Source organism: Acanthisitta chloris, unplaced genomic scaffold, assembly GCF_000695815.1.
Source record: "Acanthisitta chloris isolate BGI_N310 unplaced genomic scaffold, ASM69581v1 scaffold7467, whole genome shotgun sequence".
In the NCBI taxonomy this organism is placed as follows: Eukaryota; Metazoa; Chordata; class Aves; order Passeriformes; family Acanthisittidae; genus Acanthisitta; species Acanthisitta chloris.
The window spans coordinates 20,656-43,605 of NW_008683108.1; the positions used below are offsets into that span (position 1 = coordinate 20,656).

The following is a 22,950-nucleotide window of genomic DNA, read 5'->3' on the forward strand; positions in this document are numbered from 1 at the left end:
TCTGCAGACCTGACTAACAAGATTGAGTGATAACTTGAGACAAAAAACCCACCAGCTTTCATAAGGCCCTTTATGTGTCACTGTTTCTGTCCAACTGTAATTTGGTGAAGACAAAGCAGCATCCTGTGCCTCATCCTGAGAGGCTGGGTTGGTGATGTGGTAAGAGAGGCTGCTGCGTTATCGTAGCTTTTTTTGAGTAAATGTCAAACCGCATCCTGTTTTGCTAAAATTCAACTGCTGTTCCCTTAAAGACATATTTTCAAGCACATTTTGGCATATCACCTGCTCATTCTGAGGTACCATTTTCTGCCAAGGTCTTCAGAGTCATTTTCCCCTGCTGTTATGCTAGACAAAAGCTCCCTTCAGGGTCTCCACTCTATACCTCCTACTCCTTCTGCCTTGCTATTGCATTTTCAGATCTTCTGCTTCCAAAGCTCCACAAGCACTCCTCTACCTTGCTCTGCATTATTCCTACATCTGTTTAGGATACATCAGTACATAAAAGGTATGATTCTCTTCTCCATTTATTCCTGAGTGAGCTGCCACTGAATTAACAATTGTTTAATTTGTGGTATAAGGTAATATTGAGATGCAAAGTGGATGAAAAATCTCCAGAAACACTCTCCAGATTTAGTAATCCATTGGATTCACTGTTTATGGTGCACAGAAAAGGTACCCACAAATGCAGCTTTAAAGAACCACACTCTGATTCCCCTTCCTCCTCCACAGATTAGATTCTCTTCCCCATCTCTGAGTGATATCATTTGCTTTTCTTTATTTTCTTGTTTTCTTATTCTTCCTAATTTTATTTTTTCTTTGAAAGGTCCACACAATTTGATAATACTTCATCCATTATTTTGTGCAATATCTCCCTGGAATTCTTTCCCCCTTCTTTGTCTAAAACTGTCCCCTTCATTCTCACTGTCTGGTTCTCTTGAACATTGTAAGAGATATAATACAATTGTAGAAAACTGAATTTACATAAATATCAACTTGAAGACATCACTTTGTCCAAAATGGTCTCCTGTATGCTTAGAGTGAGTTATAACAAATGTGTACAGAGTAGAATTCTGTTCCTCTCCTTGGACCTAAGCATGAGTCCCATCACAAACATCCCATACAAAATAGTCTTGAAAATGAGCATAATGTACAAAAACTTTCCATCTGCAACCCTTCTCTGATAGTTTTCTGAAAAATAAGGGAGAAAGCTATAAAAATAAAAAACCACTGAGAAAACAAATTTTTCATTAGAAAACTTTACTAGGCAAGGCTTTTTTTCCATGCTGCTGATTAGGAGAACTTGTTTAGAGCTCATTTGCAAAAGTTATAACTTGACTGCCCTTAGCTGAAATATCATGTTAACTAGTAATTGCATTAGACTTTTCACATTCACACTGGTATGACTGATTTATACTTTTTGTGAAGTATGAGAAGTTGAGGGCAATGAAACTGTATTTGCAGTCTTTCTCATGGCAATATAATTTGTACCAATTCTGCAATATATTTAAGGAGGTAGCATTCTGCAGACTGTGGAGTCAGTGACTTAGCAAAATGTTCTGCTTGCTAGAATATCAACATACATCTTTATGCTACAGGTAGGTCTGATGTGTTCTAGCAGCCAGTCTCATCAAAGATTTCATATGAGCAGATAGAATTTGGGTTTTCACATCCATGCTCATGTATCCAGCAAGAACATGAATGCACATGTCAACACGTGCAATTCTGCACCTGTGCAGACATCTATGAATAGCTGTGCCTGCCAGCACAAACAAACACAGGACACATTGAGACACATGAACATAAGTCACATCTCTCTTTGCATCCACAGCTGCATATATAGATAAAAAAACTCACTGTCAAGAGAGGAAAATATGAAGGGCTTTGCTTTGTAGAAATTGCAATTAAAAAAAAAAAAGACAAGAAAAGAAATAGGAAATATTATTTGAGTCCAGATATGTATCAGCCCCTCCTTTCAAGTGGTCTGTTTGCATGATCACATGTATAATAGGGTGTGGGGGTGGGGAATGAGAATTACATGGCTCATAGGAAGCTTGGAGAAGAACAGAACTGGATTCCTAAGCTTGATCTCAATTTCAGGGATTGACAGATCTGAGTTCAGTGTAGGAGCATCCTTTTTATTCCAGAACCTCAAAGGAAGTGTCTGTTATTTGTCAGATTTTTTTTCTTACATCGATCTGTTTAGTTGTGTCACTCCTGCAAAATGTAACTTGTCTGCTCCTGAACACCTATCCTCAAATTTGAAGTGCTGGAATGGGTCCAGAGAAGAGCAATGATTCTGGTGAAGGGACTCGAGCACAAGTGCTATGAGGAGAGGCTGAGGGAGCTGGGGGTGTTTAGCCTGGAGAAGAGGAGGCTCAGGGGAGACCTTATCACCCTCTACAACTCCCTGAAAGGAGGTTGTAGTCAGATGGGGGTTGGACTGTTCTCCCAGACAACCAGCAGTAGGACAAGAGGGCACAGACTCAAGCTCTGCCAGGGGTGGTTTAGGTTAGATATTAGGAAGAGATTTTTTACGGAGAGAGTGATCAGGCATTGGAATGGGCTGCCCGGGGAGGTGATGGATTCATTGTCCCTGGAGGTTTTTAAGCTGAGACTGGATGTGGCACTTAGTGCCATGGTCTAGTAACCACAGTAGGGTTGGACTTGATGATCTTGGAGGACTTTTCCAACACAGTTGATGCTATGATTCTATGATTCTATGATTCTTATGTGTTCCAGCCTAAGCTGGAATTGTTTTTTAATGTTCTATTCTCCTGTGCTCTAGTCTACTCTAACATTATAGAGCAAAAATTATGAGGCATCTTTGGAAAAAAAATCATCATATGAATCCAACAAATTCTCTTGTTGTCTACTTTTGTCACACTCCCTGAAATGTGCCCCTTGCACAACCTTCTCATGATTCCCACTAACTGAGAACTGTTGCTTTTGTTTTTTCTCCAAAGTACTGGATATTGGCAGAGCACGGACTTACAGGGTAATATCAAAACTACTCACACCAATCCTGGGCTGATGTTCAGTGGTAACCATGTTAAATCTTTGTTACCGTTTTAAATTTTTTTTTTTCAGTGTAGTAGCCAAATTACAGCATAAAAGCAACCCTAATTTCTCTGTCAGTAGGCAAGCAATTTATTGTCTGGTGCTCTAGTTTGACATCAGTATCCTCGCAATTTTTAGGAATCACTATATGTTATGTAAAGTCCAATCTCTTTTATTTGGACCCACTCTTGTTTTCCTTCTCTCCAGCCTCCACATATTTTGCTAGTTGCTCATGAACACTTGCATGTACTTCCCAGTCCTTCATCTTTTCATGGACTCACATTCTGTTTGGATAAGACAGTGGGAGATAGACTGCATGAATAAGAGGGAATAATAAGATTAGCTCATTATGTAGACAATTTAATTCTGAGGCAAAGACTTGGCCATTCACACAATTCATTACTGCTGGAATAGAGCCAGAAGACTCAGTGAACACTGAGTAGAGTCTCTGGGAGTTCTGCATTGTAGTGACAGTATATATTCTTCCAGAATGCACTTATCTGATGTGAGGTCTCTTCTTTGGTCTTGTCTCATCCTTCTCACTCCTTTTAGTTGCTTGCTTGGTAGCTTTCTTCACAGTTTTATTAATCTGAGAAAATGCCCCTAAAATGACCGGACAAATTTAGTGATTGGTTAAATTGTCCCCTTCTTCTTCACAGTCCCTGCTGTTTCCTTCTTTCTTAACATGCCTTTCCTGAAACACTATCTTTAGTAAAGCCCTGCTGACTCAGACACTTTCACTTTTTTTTTCCTACCTAGAAGAGTGAGCCATGTTCCTTTCTCAACATACAGTATTACTACTGGCCTTCAAATAAAAATTGCCTGAGAAGCTTGTTCAATCTTCCTGCTCCTTATCAACACAAAAGTTCTCTTTCCTAATCTACCATTTCCAGAATAGCCACTCCTGAAATACTCCCCATCCCTGAAAAGAGTTGTACTAGCCCCTGGAGATACATTATGCTACTTGACTTATTTCAGTGTCTACAGCATTGAAATACCAGGGCCATGGGGAAGATCCTGTTCCATCCTACCTTATGGTCCTTCACTCTCTTTGCTTCCCTTTCTTTCAAACTTAACAAAAAATATTTTCATTTTATCTATTTTGACATTAAGTATCCTCTTCCCCATGAACCTACAAATACTGCATTAATGCATGGGTTTTAGCACAACCCTAACTTCTAAATGTCCCAGAAAATAGCTTTTCTTTTTTTAGGCCACTTGTTGTCATATATCCTACCATTTTGCAGTCCAGCAGACTGAAGCGTAATCCCACAGCCTGACATTTGCCTTCATCCCTTACTTAATTCTACATAATTCTAAATCCCTTACCCATGGACTATCCTTCCTGTAAGTCACAAAATAATCAGGTGTTTAACCCGCAAAATCTGTTTTCTCCTCTCCCATAATCAATGTTTTGACTGCCTCAAGTGGTGAGGGACCCAAACCTAGGTACCCTTTTCAAAGTAAAGTTTTATCACAGCAGCCAGAAAGAATTTCTACTGTACACATTTCTTGGGAGATGTTGCTTCAGATATGCAAATGATGGCTCCCACAGGAAACTCAGTACCTATAGCATGTGCTAACAAAAATGTTTGTCAAGGAAGGTGCAAGAGAAGTGACAGATACACTCAGCTTTGCTGTCAGACTCTGCTTATCACTCAGAGTAGTCAGTGTGGTCTGTTGCCTGAATTTGAGGGAAACAACAAGAAAACAGTACCTATTTTTTGTAACAGTGTTAAGGTTTTGTAGCGTCAAGGACAAAGTAGCCTCCATTAACTCCTCTGTTACCTCTCTCTCCTTGCTCCAACCCCCATCTGCTGTGATCTAGGAAATTTTGGGCACAGGACTTCACCAGCTGGGAGGAGTGTGGAGCTGTTTATTTTCTGTTCTCAGGACCCTGGAACTCTGGCTTGTGTCAACAGATAATTTTCCCCTATTCCATGTCACACTTGGCACAGAAATTCCTCATCAGCATTTTTTGCCTCCTTCAATTTGGAATATATCCTTTGTCTTTTTGTTTAAAATGCTGTTTCTCAAGTATATTAGTCCTTTGTTTTGATTTTCAGACAGCAATATCTTGCCATCAATCCGTCTCCTCCTACTAAAATACAGAATTAGAACTCCCTTATTTGTCCCTTAATCTATGTTTCCATTTCTGAACAGAGTGTTAGTTTCTTGATCTGTAAGTTAGCTTACAATTTTTACCTCAAGAATCAAAACATCTTCTCTCTTATAGGGGGTCCCCCACTCATACCGTGTCTGTGTTTCTCTTTAGGGGTTTTTTTCCCCCTTCTCCTGTATCATTGTGTATTTTCTTGAATCTTTCAAAAGCAACAATTACCTACATGGTATTTTACAATGATCAGGGAAAACATGGCAAAAAATACTTATGAAAATAACAATTGCAACTGTAATACTGATCATCTCTCTCACTGATACATAAAGTAACTTACACATGATTTGACTAAAATAGAAAATATAGGTATAAAAAACAATTGAAAGGAAAAAATTCTTTCTGGGCTTCCTTTGTTCTATTTCAAACATACTTTGTAAACAACATTTTCTTAATTGTAGCAGTCAGCTTGGTTTCTCCTCCAAACTGCAGTGGCTCTGTGTAAGCACAACTAAAAATTATTGCTAAAAGTAGATAAGTGTCCAAATGGCTGAAATTGTTTCCCTGTGCTGATTGAGTTTGTGTAATGGAGAAGGCATCTCAAATTTCCTTCTTAGTAGGGAAGCAAATGCTAAGACTTTATGTGAATTATTATGGGACATTAGTTGAGGATATAAAAAAGTGTTCCTTTTCAAAAAATCGTAGAATGGTTTGTGTTGTAAAGGACTTTAAAGAACCTCCAGTTCCATACCCTCCTGGCATGGATACTCTCTTCTAGACCAGGTCATTCATGACTTGTGAATGTGAGACCCGTAAAGGCATTTTTGCAAAAAGTAGTTTTCAGGAAACACTTCTCCTTTTTGTTTGAAACAGCCATGACACTACATAAATAACCTCTGTAATGAGATCACCAAATAAATCTCTTTGTTCAACATGATAATTTCTCCTGCTCTGAAGAGTTTTGAGGAGATTAAAGGAATGATAAGCACAGAGTAGGAAAAATAACTCTGTTTTATAGGATTATACACATCTGCCCTTTATCACTAAGATATGCCTTTTTTTCTTTTAATGACATTAAACAAGATATGCCAGATTCCTCTCAAATTTGTCGTAAGATCCTTTTGAAACAAACAAATGCATTAACTGAAAGGCAACTTTTAATCTATTCACCAAATTTTTATTCAATACCACAAATGAGTCTGGTGCCATCACCAAGCTAACCTCAAGTAGGAACATAGTGAGAGAAAAAGCAGCCACCATGCCTCTGCAGAGAGGGTGCCACTTCTCGTCTGGCTAGTGTTCAGTTTCCTTCCCTACCACCTTTGAATTTCACATCTGTTTTGGCTAGAAATCAGCCACTGGATTGTGAAAGCCTCTGGAGCCTGAAGACCCACTCTGGTTGTTGGTACACAGTGTCAGTACTGGATTAATCTTCTACTGTTCCCATAGCAAGTAAATTATTCCTAGAAGGATAGCCAGTGAATGACCTTTAATGTGAGCTCCTTATGCCTCTACTCATCACTGAAAGTTGTGTGGTAGGACATTGTTACTACAAAAGACCAAATTAAAAAAACAACAACTCATGCTTTTTCAATGGAAAAGAAGCTAAAACTTTATTCCTAAATCAAGGAGCTGAGTTCTCAGCCTCTGAGCATTAAGGAGGTGTTAGTTTTAAAGATACGATACAATACAATATGGAAGTACAGGGAAAACCTAGCAGTGATTACAACAATGTGGAGAACAGGAGGGAGGCAGAGAATCATCAAGAAATAATATTCACAAGTTCTTAGAAGCATAGATCTTTTGCTGTGGAAAGGTAGACTGTATAACTTGCTGGGTTCCTGCTCATGTGATGAAGAGGGCTCTTCATTTATTCTCTCTGCAACTTGCCAGCAGCCTAAATGAAAAAAAACCAGAATAATCAACTACTACTACTGCTACTAGTAATAATAATTTTTTTTTCAAAACCAAACCACCAAGCAAAAGAAACAAATACAGAAATTGACTGGATGACTGTGCCCAATGAATTGCAGTCAATGGGTCAATGTACAAGTGGAAACCAGTAATGAATTGTTTCCCTCAAGAGTCTGTACTGGGGCCAATACCATTGAGAACCTTCATCAAGGTGTCATTGATAGTCGGAATGAATGCGCACACTGCAAATTCTTTGAGGGAAGGGATGTCTTCCAGAGGGACCTGGACAGACTTGAAGAGTGGGCCCATGTGAATTCTGTAATCACTGGGATCAGTACAGACTCTGGGATGAATAGCTTGAGAGCAGTCCCCTGGAGAGGCAATTTCATCCACTGGTGGATGAAAAGTTGTATTTCAGTCAGCCATATGTACTTGCAACCTAGATGGCCAACCATATCCTAGGCTACATCAAAAGCAGTGTCGCCAGCAGGTCAAGGGAGGTGATTCTGCCCCTTTGCTCTGCTCTCATGTGACCCCATTGACCCCACCTGAAGTAGTGTCCAGCCCTGGAGTCCGCAGTACAAGAAACACTTGGACATTTTAAAGCTGGTCCAGAGGAGGGCCACAAATGGGCAGAGGATTGGTATGAAGACAGGCTGAGAATAACCCCTCTTCAGACTGGAAAAGAGAAGCCTCTGGGGAGACCTTCTTGAGGCCTTTCAATACACAAAGTGGTTTATAAGAAAAACAGAGATATTTTGTCAAGGCCTGCAGTGACAGCGGAAGAGCCACTGATTTTAAACTGATACAGGGAAGCTTCAGATTAAAGGAAGAAATTTGCTATAGTGAGGGCAGTGAGACACTGGAACAGGTTGCCCAGAGAAACTGTGTATGCCCCATCCCTGGAAGTGTTCAAGGCCAGGCTGGATAGGGCTTTGAGCAACTCAGTCTGGTTAAAGAGGTTCCTGCCCATGGCATAGGGTTGGAACTAGATGATCTTTAAAGGCTCTTTCCAACCTAAACCATTCTGTGATTCTACGATTGTGATCTTGTAAAGTACAAATCTACTCTCTCTAGTATCCTTGGAACAGAACCAACAAATATAATTGAGATTGTATTCATACTTGCCCTCAACTCTACCAGGTCACTTTTCAAATACATTTCCCTGTCCTGCTTTTAAAGGAACAAGTCCTGAGGCTTCCTCTGTTCTTACTGGGTATAGCTTTCAGCCTATTGAGAAACTTACTAGAAAAAAGTATTTCCTGCCAGCTAGTTAATCTTCTCCCATTTGTTCAGATTTATCCCACTGTTCTTTGTAAATCGTTTTAAATGTTTGTTCAGATTTATCCCCCATATTGCCTCAAAAAAACCTTTTCATTATTTTCACTGCAGGCATAAGTCCCTTTTCAATTGTTACAGAAAAGTATGGTATATCTGATACTTCCCTTCTTTACTTTCTGGGGAACCTGTCTTTAATTATCATATTTTTCATGTGCATAAAGAGAATTTTGAGAAGGAATTTCTCTGCTAGATAGCATTTATTTCATCTGAGTTCTGGAAAAATAGTAACAGGAAACTTATCACTTGTGATTTTTCACACTAGACTGCACAAAGCCTGGCAGAGCACATGGAGGACAACCACACATCTGAGAACGGATTTAGTCTGTATCCACTGACTTTGTACTAGTAAGTTCAAGATTCAAATGGCACACTAGCTTACCTTGGATGTCCACACCAGACTGCTCACCAAAACTGCATAGATCAAGGCTTTGCCACAGAGAATGAGGTAAGTGAGCTTCACAGAATTTCCATACCGCAAGTACGAATCTGCAAATCAAACATCATTTGTGTATTGGATTATCATCATCATGAGAGACTAGATCTAATGTAGCTTTGATCAAATATCAATGCTTGAAATCTTTAGCTAAGCGACACAAGGGAACTAGAGCCAAATGAATGGCTATATTGACACAAGATAGCAGGAGATGGGAATGGACATTGTGATTAAAAGAACCAAAAGACAAAGCAAGTCTAGGAATGACACAGATTGGCTTTATGCTAAGATAGTACTGTGTTGCCACACCTACTGACAAACTAGGCTGTGTGAATCCTCTCTTAGGAATGCAAAATAAGCTGTATTACAAGATAGTGCTTTTTTTTCTCTCATTATTGTCAGTGACCTTATGGGTACTGCTGATGTATCAGGGAAGTTTTACACCATCCAGAATAACATGGGATCTGGAGCTTTTATTCTTGTAGATTTTTCACTCTTAAGGAGTTACAGTAGTATTGAGATAACCGCTTGATCTTGGTTCAGCCTTAAGATTCTTGAAGCATCAAAGAAGTTGATGAATAACAGGAGTGTGCAAATATGTATACATAGAGGAACGAAATGTAATGTTTAATATCGATATCCTCACAGTTTGGAGTGGGATATTATTTGTCATGAGCAGTATTCTGAATTTAATACTAAGAAATATTCAGAATTCCAGATTCTGAAACCTGATGGATAAATATGAATCATTTATTTTATGGCTGAGCAAGAATCTTCCCACAAGAAGACAGTGTTAATGACTGGAGGAGATGATGAATAGCAAATTACACTCTATAGGAAGGTTCCACAATTGCTTCTATCTTTCACAAAAGGGATTTGTAAGGAAGAGCTAAAAAACAAAAACACAGCTACATACAGTATTCACATACAATCCTCTCAAAGTATTTTCTTCTTTTATTAAAAGATCTGACATACTTAGATGAGTAAGTAGAAGTTATTCTGATCGTAGAAATCTCGCACACCCTGTACTTAGTGTCAGTAAAACTAGAATTAAAATACATTTTGCCTGTGAGAAGACGCACATACCTTCTGTGAGTGCACAACCTGAAAGACAAAAAAGAACTGAAAGTCACGTTTCTCTTCAAAGCAAATAGAACACAGATTTTAGAAGTTTCAGTTTACAAAATACTGCTTGATTCATTTTACTATACTATATATTTTATCATGCTACACATTTAACTATACTACAGAGACTTCTCAGTTACAATCTGAAGAAACTATCGACTTCTAATGCTAATGTAGATATACAGGCCCAGGAATATGAAGAGACATATGTTAATACCCACATATTTAGATATGTATTTGTGCCATAACAACACCCTGTATAGAAGCTGCATATAGACAACACACACTCTTTAGATTTGCAATTTCTAGTTTGTACAGCATGATGATACACTTTTTCTTTTTTTACTCACCAGCATCACCATAGATAAATTTTTGTATTGATTCCAATCCTCCATTCTGAAAAAAAGTGGCAACACACTCAAAACGATTCAAGGGGTTGAACCATTCCCAGGCTGGGATCCTCAGTCTGCTGGTCAGTGAGTAGGTACTGCCATTCCGTGTGGAGAACTCATCTGTCCCCACCCCTGCTGTCCTCTGAATGCCATTCACCATCCAGATCAGAGTCAGGTGGTCAGGGTAGAAACCAGAGGCCAGGCATACCAGCGTGGCCTTGCTCTTCTGTTGTATCTCCTGCTTTGATGGGGAAAATATGGCCACAGCTGGAGGTATGATTTCCTCGTTCTTCTCTGAAATGAAATGCAATATGGCCCGGAGCCTCCATTACTCTGTTCAATTAGAAACCCCTTAAAATTGTACTGTATTTGTGCTGTGCTACTCCTGATATACCTGGCCTTTTAACAACTGTCTATAGACAATTCATATCTATTAGATATTAGACACCAGGAAACTGAAAGCATTTGTTTGTACAGAAATATAAAAGGTCTGGCTACAGAAATGCATGAGTACTTGAATTTCTAGTATTGCCTCTGTCAGAAGAATGGGAAAGTTGAAAAAAAGCTGAGCAGAAAAGTACCCAATTGTACCATAAGGCCTGTATTTGTAATATTGTATTGATAGATAAGGGACTGTGTTATAAAGCACGAGCATCTTCAACAGACTGAGTTACATTTCCAGAGATGTAATAGAACATGATGGTCATTGCAGAGTTCAGAATTATACTGTCATGTGATACCCTACTTGGACCCCCATCTAAGAGATGACTTCAAAGGAAGGAGCTAATCTTTCTCATTGTTTGAAGCAAAGAACATTTGAGGTAGGTAATGTGAATCTGCCTGGGACAAGTTTTGGATTAGGTCTTGCCATCATTTTTGAAGACTATTAACTATCTCTTTATGTAATTTATTATTTAGGTTTCCCTAGGTATGAAAAGCCCTCATCCTAGGCTACATATCTTCTCAAAATGATACAAGATTCTCTACACTCACAAACCAAAAGTTGTCCCCTGTTCTAAAGTGTTTAGTACCTACATATAAGACTAGTGAGAACAGACTTCAGTCCCAAGGATGTACAAGGTAGCAATGAGAACTTACTCAGAAGGTAAGCCAGGTCCCTAAAAGCCAGGTTTTTTCCCCAGGTATTTTATTAGAGTACCTTTTTAACTCATCTAGCATGATAAACCCAAAAGGTCTGCAGAGTGCTTGTGGAAACAGAAATGCAGAGAGAATTATGGAGCCAAAGAGTGATCTATTATTGTTCTTTCAGTGTGAAGACACTATACATTGTAGATGTTCTTTCTGATTACTCTCACCTTTGTAGAGTAAGAGAGTTAGCAGAATTAGCAGAAATTTATATATTGCATAGATCTTGTCTCCTAAGCCTTGTGTTTGCATTCAAATGTTACCTTTATTTGCATTTGCCAGTATTTACTCTACAAAAACCCCTGGGGTAATTCTGCAAAATGTGTGAGCTTGTACAGACTTTAGAAGTGGTACCTAGATATCAATTGAGCTAACTCCCTAGAAAGTTTGACGTGGCTCCACTTTTCTTCCAGTGGATATGAGGAGAGGCTGATCACTTTTACTGCTCCCTTCTAGCATTTGGCTTTATGATTTCTTGTTTCCTATCCTAAAAGTATCTCTGACAAATTCATTGGCTCATAGACTAAATGGCTAATGAGTGAAGAGATGGAAGCAGATAGAAGGACACAGAAGAAATATGAGAGAGATTTAACTGACTAAACCAAAAAAGGACAAAGAGAAGTAGATGAAAAAGGCAGACAGAAAGAATGATAAAACCACAGGAAAGACAAAGCAAGCAGAAAATGAACATCCTTTAAATGGAATAAGGAGACTGCTAAAAGCAAGAACAGAAACAATCATGAAAAAGTGTTACTAACAGCCCATTATGTTCTGATTGTCCACACTTCTTATGGTAGACACTGTCACAAAGCTTCATCTCATGCATAAACTCATGCATTCCCTGTCACGCATTCTTCACCCACCTAAAAGTACCACAGTTCTTCCATTCCCATCATGGCAAGGTCAGTTTCATCATTTATTGTTATCTTTCTCTCCTAGTCTCATTTTAAAATCACCTGTTTATATGCTGCATATCATTAATGCAAGGGAAATTTTTAAGTGTCCTCCACATTGAACACTTGGGTTAATCACAGCTACTTACCTATAACTCTGAGCACAGTTCCAGCTCCAAAGGTAAGCAGCCCAGTTACACGGCTGTACACAATCAGGCTATAACCTGCAGTGTCATTATGCTTTTCCTGCCAGTCACTTAGTTCCCTAAAATGGTACTGGCTAATGAGCAGGCACCAGTTTGTATTTCTGCAGCTTGCTACCAGATGTGGCAGTAGCAGAAGGAAAAAGTTACTTTGCCCTGTGATTCCATAATGCCTTAATAAAGGTTATGCTAAATCCTTTCCTGGGAGAGGAGAAGGCAGAGAAAGTAAATGGGGAAAAGGAGACAACAGAGGAGAAAAATGCACAGGGCAAAAAAGAATATATTCCTTTTTTGATAATTAGAAGTTGTGAAAAGGTCTCCTAGTGGAAGCCAGTGTCCCAAAGCAACTCTAGGCAGCCTGCCCACTCTATGGAGAGGCAAGCAAAGTACCAGCAAGACTGCTCTTTCACTGCCTGATTTAGCACACAGGAGAATACAGATCTGAAATGTTGCTTTTGATCGTTAGGTACATGAACAGCAAAAACCTGAAGACTGGAGAAGCATTTTTCATTCCCAAACTCTATAATGTTTTCTTGGACAATGGGAGGAAATAGAATTATTTATTGCTTTCTCCCTCTATGAATTTTCCAATAAGGAAAGAAAAAGGCTACAGACACAAGGATCTCAGCATTTGTACCTGCAAATCCTACACTTCCCTATTAGAACATCTCATTTTATTAAGCAACCAAAAAAGCATTAATCCAGTCCTCATGGCTGTATGAAAAATTGTCATTATTCCACTGTTAATTAAGAATGTTCTTGTCTCCTAAAACAGTATTACATATATCACAGAGATCTTACTTCTGACTTACCTATGACTGTGAGTTTTGTACCAGTGCCAAAGAATAGTTTCTCATTATTCACACTGTTTGGAAGCTGCAGAAAAACCTCTCATCTACTCTCAGTCCCCTAAGCCAAAGGTGTGGACTAACCCCTTCTTCGTGCAGTACCAGTAAAAGAAGAAACAAAGTACATGAGTGTATGGTCCCCTGAAAACAAAGGTCCATAAGGGAACACCACCACATCTGCATGTTTAACCAGCTGAGATCAATATCAGAAATCCTACACTTCCATATTAACACATCTCATTTTATTAAGCAACCAATAAAGCATTAATCCTGTCCTCATGGCTGTATGAAAAATAATCATTATTCTGTTGTTAATTAAGAATGTTCTTGCCCTCTAAACCAGTATCACAAAGATCTGACTTCTGACTTACCTATGACTGTGAGTTTTGTCCCACTTCCAAAGAACAGTCTCTGGTTGTTCACACTGTTTTCCAGCTGCAGAAAAACCTCTCCTCTACTCCCAGTCCTCTAAGCCAAACCTTCTGACTTTGACTGTGAGTTTTGTCCCACTTCCAAAGAACAGTCTCTGGTTGTTCACACTGTTTTCCAGCTGCAGAAAAACCTCTCCTCTACTCCCAGTCCTCTAAGCCAAACTTACATGCTAACCATCCCCCCACCCTGCCATGAGGTACCAGCAAAAAAAGAAACACAAAGTACATGAGTGTATGGTCCCCTGAAAACAAATGTCTGTAAGGGAACACCACCACGTCTGTGTGTTTAACCAGCAGAGATCAATACCAGAAATCCTACACTTCCATGTTAGCACATCTCATTTTGTTAAGGAATCAGTAAAGCATTAATCCTGTCCAATAAAGCATTCATCCTGTCCTCATGGCTGTAAAAAAAATTGTCGTTATTCTTCTGTTAATTAAGAATGTTCTTGTCCCCTAAACCAGTATCACATATGTCACAGAGATCTGACTTACCTATGACTGTGAGTTTTGTTCCACTTCCAAAGAGCAGTTTATCATTATTCACACTGTTTTGCAGCTGCAGAAAAACCTCTCCTCTATGCTCAGTCCTCTGAGCCAAATCTGTGGACTAACCCTCCCCTCATGCAGTACCAGTAAAAGAAGAAACACAAAGTACGTTGGTGTACGGTCCCCTGAAAACAAAGGTCGGTGAGGGAACACCACCAAGTCTGTGTGTTTAACCAGCTTAGATCAATATCAGAAATTCCCTGTCCAGAGCCCTTTTGCCTTGGGCTTAGGTGAATCAGTTGTTGCTGCTTTCACCATTTCTTTAGAGGATCTATTCATCTAGATGTAATATTACAAAATATTCCCCATATGCAGACTGAAAGATTTGCTTATTCTCAACTAAACATTTCCTTAATTTCTTCATTTTTTCAACTTCATGAATATTCTTCTCTTGTAAAATAAATACCTTTTATTTTTACTTACAAAGTAGTTTTTAATTTATAGCACAGAGTCCTAAAACACTCTCCCCATTGTAGCAGTCCCTGAACATGCCTCCCTTTCTCCTTCCCTGGAAGGAAGTTTCTGCTTTTGCATCTGTCAATTTATTAAGACAATATTTTTATGATATGCACATATTTTTAACCCATTCCTCATCCTAATTCTTTCTATGGACAGCTTTTTATTCACTGAAAATGCATTTATTCAGTTCTCCAAAATGAAATGTGTGTCCCTACCTAGAGTTAGTCTATTCTCCAAAGTAGACTGGGTTACTGGCACATCAGGAGAACACCAGTTTAGTAATGAAAGGGAGAATAATGATGAAGTTCTCCAAAGAGAAAACATGGGATTTGAAGTAAATCAAAAGAGAAAATAACAATTTCTTACCCATTACTGTAAGTTTCGTGCCATCACCGAAAACCATGTTAGCCATATTCACAGTGACAAAATGTTGTATCATAAGCTAAGAAAAAGGATGCATTGCAGTTGACTTACTATAAGCAGAAGCTTAAGCAATGTTTACTGTATTTAGAATACCAAATATCAGTCAATCTCTGTCTGAAAGGGTCTGACAGAAAACCAGCTTGAAATTTATTGCACAATTTGTAGAATTCATAAAAACATTTCCCAGAGTTTTTTGATACTTACTGTCTACATTTCACCTCAAGTTGTTTTTGCATCCTTTCTCCAGTCTCCATGTCACATCATTGATGTTACCTGCTAATTCTCATTCTGCAGATCTCAAAACCATGCAGGCATACCAAAGGCTGTCATTGTCTAGAAATAGAATTCCTCTACATCTAAATCTTCATTACTGTCAGTCTTGCACTCTAAGTATTGTGAAGTCTTCCTTTCTGTTACTTGCGTAGTTAATAATCAAATAATGCTTTGTGGTTGTCATAGTCAAATGTCTTTTCACACAGGTGGTTTGCCTTTGACAAACTAAAACAAGTCCATTTGTTTTCCCTTCCATTGCAGGCCTGTTGTCTTGAATAGTCTTTCAGGATGCCATTCAATTTTTTGATATATTAAAAAAATCCACACAAGGAGACCCCAGAAGAATGAGTTAACTGGTCTCAGACAAACCCTTGATATCCATTAGGAGGGACTGCAGTGAAACTGTGTGGAGAAGGATTGGAGGCAACCTTTGTGCTCAGAGGCATGAGTCAGTGGGTGGACACTGGAGGCTTATTTAAGAGAGAAAGCTCCAATACATTTTATATAGTGTCTCTGAGAGATACCTGCTACATGACAGAATTCTTTTCCTAACACTTTTATCACATTAGACCATTTTGTCTATTGCTAACATTGGTGCATCGGAAAAAAAAAGTAATTTTCTTCTTCACATACTCTGATAGGCCATAGGTGTAACTGCCATCAATTTAGTTTGCTGAAAATTATTTCAATATCTCATAATTTCCTAGTTTGCTTTCCAGAGAGGGCAGTCCTTGCATACTAGGTCTGTCAAGAGAAAACAAGGCAGAACGTGCCCCCTGTGCTGCAGAATTCTCTGTACCTGTCTTAACGCTCTCCCACGAGACTTAAGCACATATGGGTTTTTGTAAAGGCCTTTTGGAAAATGTATCATCGTGGTCCCCCTGTCCCCACAATGATACAAACTCATACAAAAACAATCCCACCCATGGCTCCACCCTCCCATTTTTGTCAAACAGTCACGGTAAAAGATTGTCATGGGAACCTGTGATGGTTTTGTTTATGGTAGAGTTAATTTTCTTCACAGCGGCTAGTATGAGGCTGTGTTCTGAATTTGTGCCAAACATAGGGTTAATAATATAGAGATGTTTTTGTTATTGTTGAACAGATCTTACACATAGCCAAGGCCTTTTCTGCTTTTTGTACTTGCCACACTGACAAAAAGACTGTGGGTGCATGGGAGGAGACACAGTGGGGACAGCTAACCCAAACTGACCAAAGGGATATCCCACACCATATGACATTGTGCTCAGTGTATTAAATTAGTGGAAGAAGGAGGAAGTGGGACATTTGGAGTGGTGGCATTTGTCTTCCCAGGTCACAGTTAGACATGATGGAGCCCTGTTGCCCTGGAGGTGGCTGATCACCTTCCCACCCATTGGAAGTAATGAATTAATTCCGTGTTTTTCTTTGTTTGTGCAGCCAGCTTTGGCTTTACTCATTGAAATGTCTTTATCTCAACCTATGGGTTTTTTCATTTCTGCTCTTCTGATCCTCTCCCCAGTTCTGCTGGTGGGGGAGTGAGCATCTTCCTGGGGCTTGGTTGATGGCTGGGGTTAAACCATGACAGAACCACAGGCCACATCCTTCCTTTGCCGTTTCTGTTTCTGTGTGATAGCCTGATTACCTCTTAGTGCATCCATTATCCCTGAGTTTATAATCCCAAAGTTTTTTTCTTATAGTCAAAAAAGTAATGCTTTTATTTTTTGTTTTATTGGTTGGTTTTAAATGTTGTTATTTTTCGCTTGGTAACATTGTAACAGTGATCATGCTGATTTCCTTCGCACTCTTTCTTCTGCTCCAGGATGACAAATAGACCTCAAACTCACAGTAACTGGTTTGCAGTGAGAGTGATTTGCTTACTACAGGTTGGTGTTTTTGCTTGTAGCCTGGTCTTGATTGAGGTGTCCTCTTTGGTCTGTGCTGTGCTTGTCACAGCTGCTCTGAAAGAGGGGGAATTAGGATGCTGAGTTCTTAAGTTTGTATTCCTCTGGTTGCCCTGTTACAGGAAGCAGAAGCATGAGCTTCTCTGAGGACCTGTGACTCTGCCTACGAAAAGGCTTCATCTAGGAGTAAGAGTGAGCCTTCATTCTGCAGACTGTCTGAAGGGGATAGGAACTGATGGTGACAGGTTAACAGGCTACTTTCATCTCCCTTCCTTACACATAACTGGCCTAGTCTCACACAAAACGTCAACACGTAGTCATCAACATAACCAAGTAACCGCAGTAAACAAGTTGTTCATATTGCTCTTTAATGGCTTCACTTGAGTCTGCCTGGATATAAAAAATAGGCTGCAAAACACAGGACACAATCCTTTGAAAAAAGGTCATTCTACAAGAAAAATCACAAATTATTTTTTGTTGTTTTCAGATATCACAGAAGAACCCATAATTTCTGATACAGCCTGTTCAGCTGAGAACAACTGTTAATGTCCCTGGGAAGGGAATGAGAAACTTGGAATAAGTCAAGACATCTAGGACCAAGACAGAAGGCAAGGTATTGGACAAGTCATCTCAAAATGCCCCTAGGTCAGAATGCTCCTCTCTTCTACAACAGTAAACTGGGTGCTTAAGTCAGTAATTATGAGAATGACAAAGACATTTGTCTTTGCTTAGATTGTATTGTTTTGAAAAATACATTTAGGATTTTATTTGTCTGCCACTGCCTAAATAATAACACTAATAGCGGGATATTATTTGCTGCCTGGGTCTTAGCCTGCCTCTGATTTCAGCACTGTTTATTCAGGGTCTAAATCCATTGTGCTAAAATTCATTTAAGATTATTCTGTCTCCATCTCCAGTTTACATATGCATTAATGTCCTTACTGTCACTAACAGACTCTCTCCCATATGGTGTCTTTCGTTTAAAAATCACCTCTCTGTTTTGAAGGAGTATGTGGTGCTAACAGCTCCTCAGGTCATGCTCATAAGGCAATTTCCAAGATATGCCAGCAGAGACCAGTCTTGTCCCATTTTAATGTTCCTCTGAAACCTGTCAAAAGGAAAGGCCTTGCAGCCCATGAATTCAAATCAGTGAGAGTGAGAGAAGAGAGGAAAGACAGTTCCTTGATTTTTATTTCCATGTCTCTCATTGGAGGCTTCATGGGCTAAGCTGTGTAAAACTTCAGACAAGGAAAGACAAGAATACATAAGCATAATATAATATATAATACATAAGAGGCATTTAGGGACATATTTTCTAACAATGGTATCATTTTAGTGGGAGAATTTCACAAGAAAGTAGTGATTGTATCACTCATACCAGTCCTGGATTCTTTAGTCTTTAAAGAAGCAACTACAAAGAAGTAGGCCGTACTACAGAGACTCCCAGAGGTGCACAGATTTCTTTTAGAGGCACTAGGAAGTTTTTTTGCAAACATTCAGTGCTTCTGGCTGTGAACCCCTAAAGTTAAACAACATACCTTTTTCATATAAGATGGTGGAAGGAGAAATCTGATTAATGTATATGAGTACTTGAAGAGAGGGTGCAAATAGAATGGACATTAACTTTTTCTGTGGTGCTGAGTGACATAACCAGAGGAATGGGCACAAAATAAAATGCAGAAGATTCCTTCTGAGCATGAGGAAACATTGAGTGGCTGAGCTGTGGAACAGGTTGCCTGGGGATGTTGTGCAGTGTCCATGCTCAGAGATATTCAAAAGCTGCCTAGACACAGTCCTGAGACCACTGGCTCTGGGTGGCCCTGCTTGAGCAGCAGGTTTGGACAAGATGACCTTCAAAGGGTCCTTCCAACCTCAACCATTCTGTGATTCTATGATTCTAGGAACTGGTGTCAGTAGCTACAGGATTACCACATCACATGATCTAGCATCATTATCAGTATAGAGATGTGACTTTATACATCCTCTCCTTCCATAACCTGATCTTTTTGAGTAGCCAGTATAACCTCTAGACTGCCAAACTGCTATTCATTATGAATATACAGCTGTTTACACAGATGTGCCTGGTATGTCACTGCCAAGTATCTAAAACAAGCACCTTTGACCATGGTTTCTGTAGCTACAGCTCCCCTGCCACCTTTTACAATAGGAGATGAAGGAGAATAAATATGAGGACAGGGAGTGGGACAAGGAAGAAGGTAGCTGTTTTATGAGAAACTTCTTATAAAAGCTGCTTTTTTTGTGCAGAGCCACTTCAAGCTGGCAAAAGAAGTACTACACAGGAGAAAATTCTGCCTTAGAGCTGGAACAGGAAACTGTGACTGCTGTACTTCAAGATGGCAATGCACACAGAGACCTCTGTGGTTTTCTACTACCACCTGGAAATTGCATGGCTGTGACCAGTCAATAGCCAGCTCATTAATCTGCTGAATGTTCAAGATTGCTGATAAGTTTCTTATCATAAGATCTTATTATTGCATTTGCTGCTCTAAACAAAAGAGAGTTGAGAAACTGAAAGTGATCCTTCCTTTGTTATGGTACCAGATCTGAAAAGGCTGTTTTTCAGTACTTATGCTAAAAGTCTGAGATGGGACTGTAGCATGATTTTCAGGACCTGATAGTTTATTAAAACAGAATTTTTTTTTTAAAAAAAGAAAAGATCACCCCAAAGTCACCACCATACTTTTTCTATACCTTAATAATTCCAGCATGAACTATTTTTCCTAAACTTTCACTGGGCACTTGTATCACTGGTAATAATTCCAGACAGCAGTGGTGTGAATGTGTTTGGTACCTGTGTAAAGATGATCTCTACAAAAAGATCAGAGGCTGAAGAGAATAAGGAACTTGGTGTGTTCCTGCTATGTGAGAGACAATGCTTTTCCAGTGCTTCCCTGCTGTATGACTGTAACCTGATATGAACAGTGAGTAGATCACGGACCTGAGAGTGTTCTAAGGAGAAGATGAGTGCTCCCTGGGAGCAAGGAGTGGTGTGTTACATTTAGTGCTGAACAGCCTCTGGAGTCAGAAGAATATCAGCTACAAGGGTGTGCAGGGAGTGGCATATGAAGTTGAAGCTTCCAGAAATGTCTTTGGAGGACTGGAATAAATCTGGTATGCAACTAGATTTAGCCTCTTCAGAGCCTCCACTGTGTCCAGGATGACACTACAAAGAACACCAGTTTCTGACACTTGTCCAGATTTCCGTAGCCAAGAACAGTTTACTTTCTTTCAGAGCAGGGCCGGGAAGCAAAGCAACATTTATGTAATATGGTTGATCGGGGACTAGGATCCTGGCATAAAACTGAGTGATCCATCCTGGCAGTACAGAAGTCTTCTAGCAATTCTAGTGAAATGAAGTGTGAGGATCTTTTACAGGACAGGCTTGCAGCTAATTCCTGCTCCTTGCTCTCATCAGCTATTCTCATCACATCCCACTCCTTTTTTTTCGGTAATCAAATAGTGTGTTTCACTTTGTCATATCCAGCTTTGTCGCATCACTGAGCAGCACGGTACATTTGCTACCTGTATTTCATATGTTATGCCTTCCATGTGAGCATATGCAACAACTGGTTTATGCTCGGTGGTATGCAGAGTGTCAAAGCCATGATCTAAAAACAGAAGCCCAAAATACACAAGTCTATAGCTATGCTTTCTTAAAAATGCCTTTTGCTCCTTTATGTGCTGTTTCCCTGCCTTTGAAGAAAAAGTAAGCCCTAGGTTTTGTGATAAAAATAGGAGCACGGACAGGCAATGGCAGGTGAGGGAGCCCTAATAATACCCTGCTCTCAGTTTTCCCAGATCCATCACAGATGAGTAATTAGTTCATCAAAAGTTCATCTCTGCAAGCATTAGAAACAGGCACAATGGAAGAAAATTTCTTCCTTCAGCTGTTCCTTACAAGGGGAGCACCAAGTGACAGCAGCTTTTTGTGTTTTCTTTTCTCGGCCTAGGAGGCTTTGCCATGAAGGGATGTGTTGGTCCAGTTCAGAACTGCATGAATTTCTCTGGCAAGGAAAAGAGGGTAATCCTGCAATAAAGCTGTGTGTGAAGCAGGTAAATAAAATGCTGCAGTGCACACTGTTGCTTGTAAAGATGTCAAAGGGCTGTCCCTTCCATAATGGGAGGTATGCCTGGTGCCCTGGGTATGTTTTCCCCCACAGGTACTGGTGCCATTCTCCTATGTCCACAGTCAGGGACTGGCCTCTCCTCCCACACCAATCAGTCTCTCATTGGGCACCTCAGTTTTGAGTGGATGATCAGTATGTGGAAGAACTTTTGAATTCTCTATCTGCTTTGTATTCTTTGCTAGTGCTATGGTGGTATCTCCGGGGAACTAGTGGCCCAGAACATGACTGTGCTTCTGTAACACCTATCTTAAGAAATATCTGCTGCCTTTCACTAACCACATCAGCAGTGCCTCAAATCTGAATGCTAATCTATGGGTTTGTATTTCTGAAGGCTCTTTGTCATTGAAACTAGATGCTGCTGCACTGCTTTGCTTATCTCTCTCCTCTCCAAAACATCCTGGGTCTTATCCCTCACTTCTTCCTTGTCTTTTTTCTGCTCTTCCTCTGCCCCTCTCCAAAGTGTCTTGCAGTTTTTCAGAGACCGCATCTCTCACTCAGGCAAGGTGGGGATTTTATCTTAGTGCTCAACCCCCTTGCTGCACTGTGCGATCACTCGCACCACAGAAATACATGGCTGCATCCTTGGATGTCACATTCTTGATTGTTATCTTGGACAAATCAGTATTGTCTCTGCTTATCTGAAACTTTGCCTCACTGTAACCATCCTCATTAGAGACCTGCTTCCATGTAGTAGTACTGGCTATTAACTTCAGACCATTTCTTGGATGCTGCTGGTACCAGAACATATAGGCGCGTTGTAAATTATTCTGGGAGCAGCTGATGGTCACAGTCTCCCCAGCTCTTTGAAGGGTTTCATCTGGCTGCTGCTTGATGGTCCTTCCAATCCCAACAACTGCATTAGTGAGAGAGAAAAAGAGAAAGTGAGAAGCAGGAGTACAGATGATGGTCAAAAGGGCCCTTGACCTAACATGAGCCCTGCCTGGCCTGGATGAGAGCTCTGCTGCAGATAGATCTGTTGTCTCTCACCAGATAAAAGAGCAAGCAAAAGAGTCAGCATGTCCCTTCAGCTGTCCCAGAGCAATGTGTTCCTGCTCATTTTGAGCTAAGAGTTAAGAGAGTTTGACGCCCCTCCCCTTCCTCTGATTTTCCCAATCAAGCTTGGGCAGAGAAGAGAGAAGAGACTGTCCACCTTTGATGCTTTCTTTGGTGAGCCATTAAAAGCAAAGCAAGTTATTCGTGTGGCTCTAAGTTTTGCTTTAGCCTTTCCACAAGACAGGCAGTGTTCTGAGCTCCTGACAAAAGTGTGGGGTTGCTTGCAGACCAGTAAGTTGCTGGCTGAATATTGTGCTGTCTGTCAT

General features: G+C 39.9%; 1 protein-coding gene across 1 annotated transcript; it reads right to left on the reverse strand.

Moving 5' to 3' along the window:
• Positions 1 to 1,059: 1,059 nt before the first annotated feature.
• On the reverse strand, positions 1,060 to 22,649 carry LOC103806110 (the record flags this gene model as incomplete). The annotated part of the gene is made up of 7 exons (XM_009078785.1): positions 22,619 to 22,649; positions 22,161 to 22,484; positions 21,027 to 21,112; positions 15,271 to 15,346; positions 10,334 to 10,669; positions 9,945 to 9,962; positions 1,060 to 1,188 (listed from the first exon to the last, which is right to left on the reverse strand). Coding segments are annotated over exons 1-7 (1,000 nt in total), but the record flags the coding sequence as incomplete, so codon positions are not given.
• Positions 22,650 to 22,950: the final 301 nt, after the last annotated feature.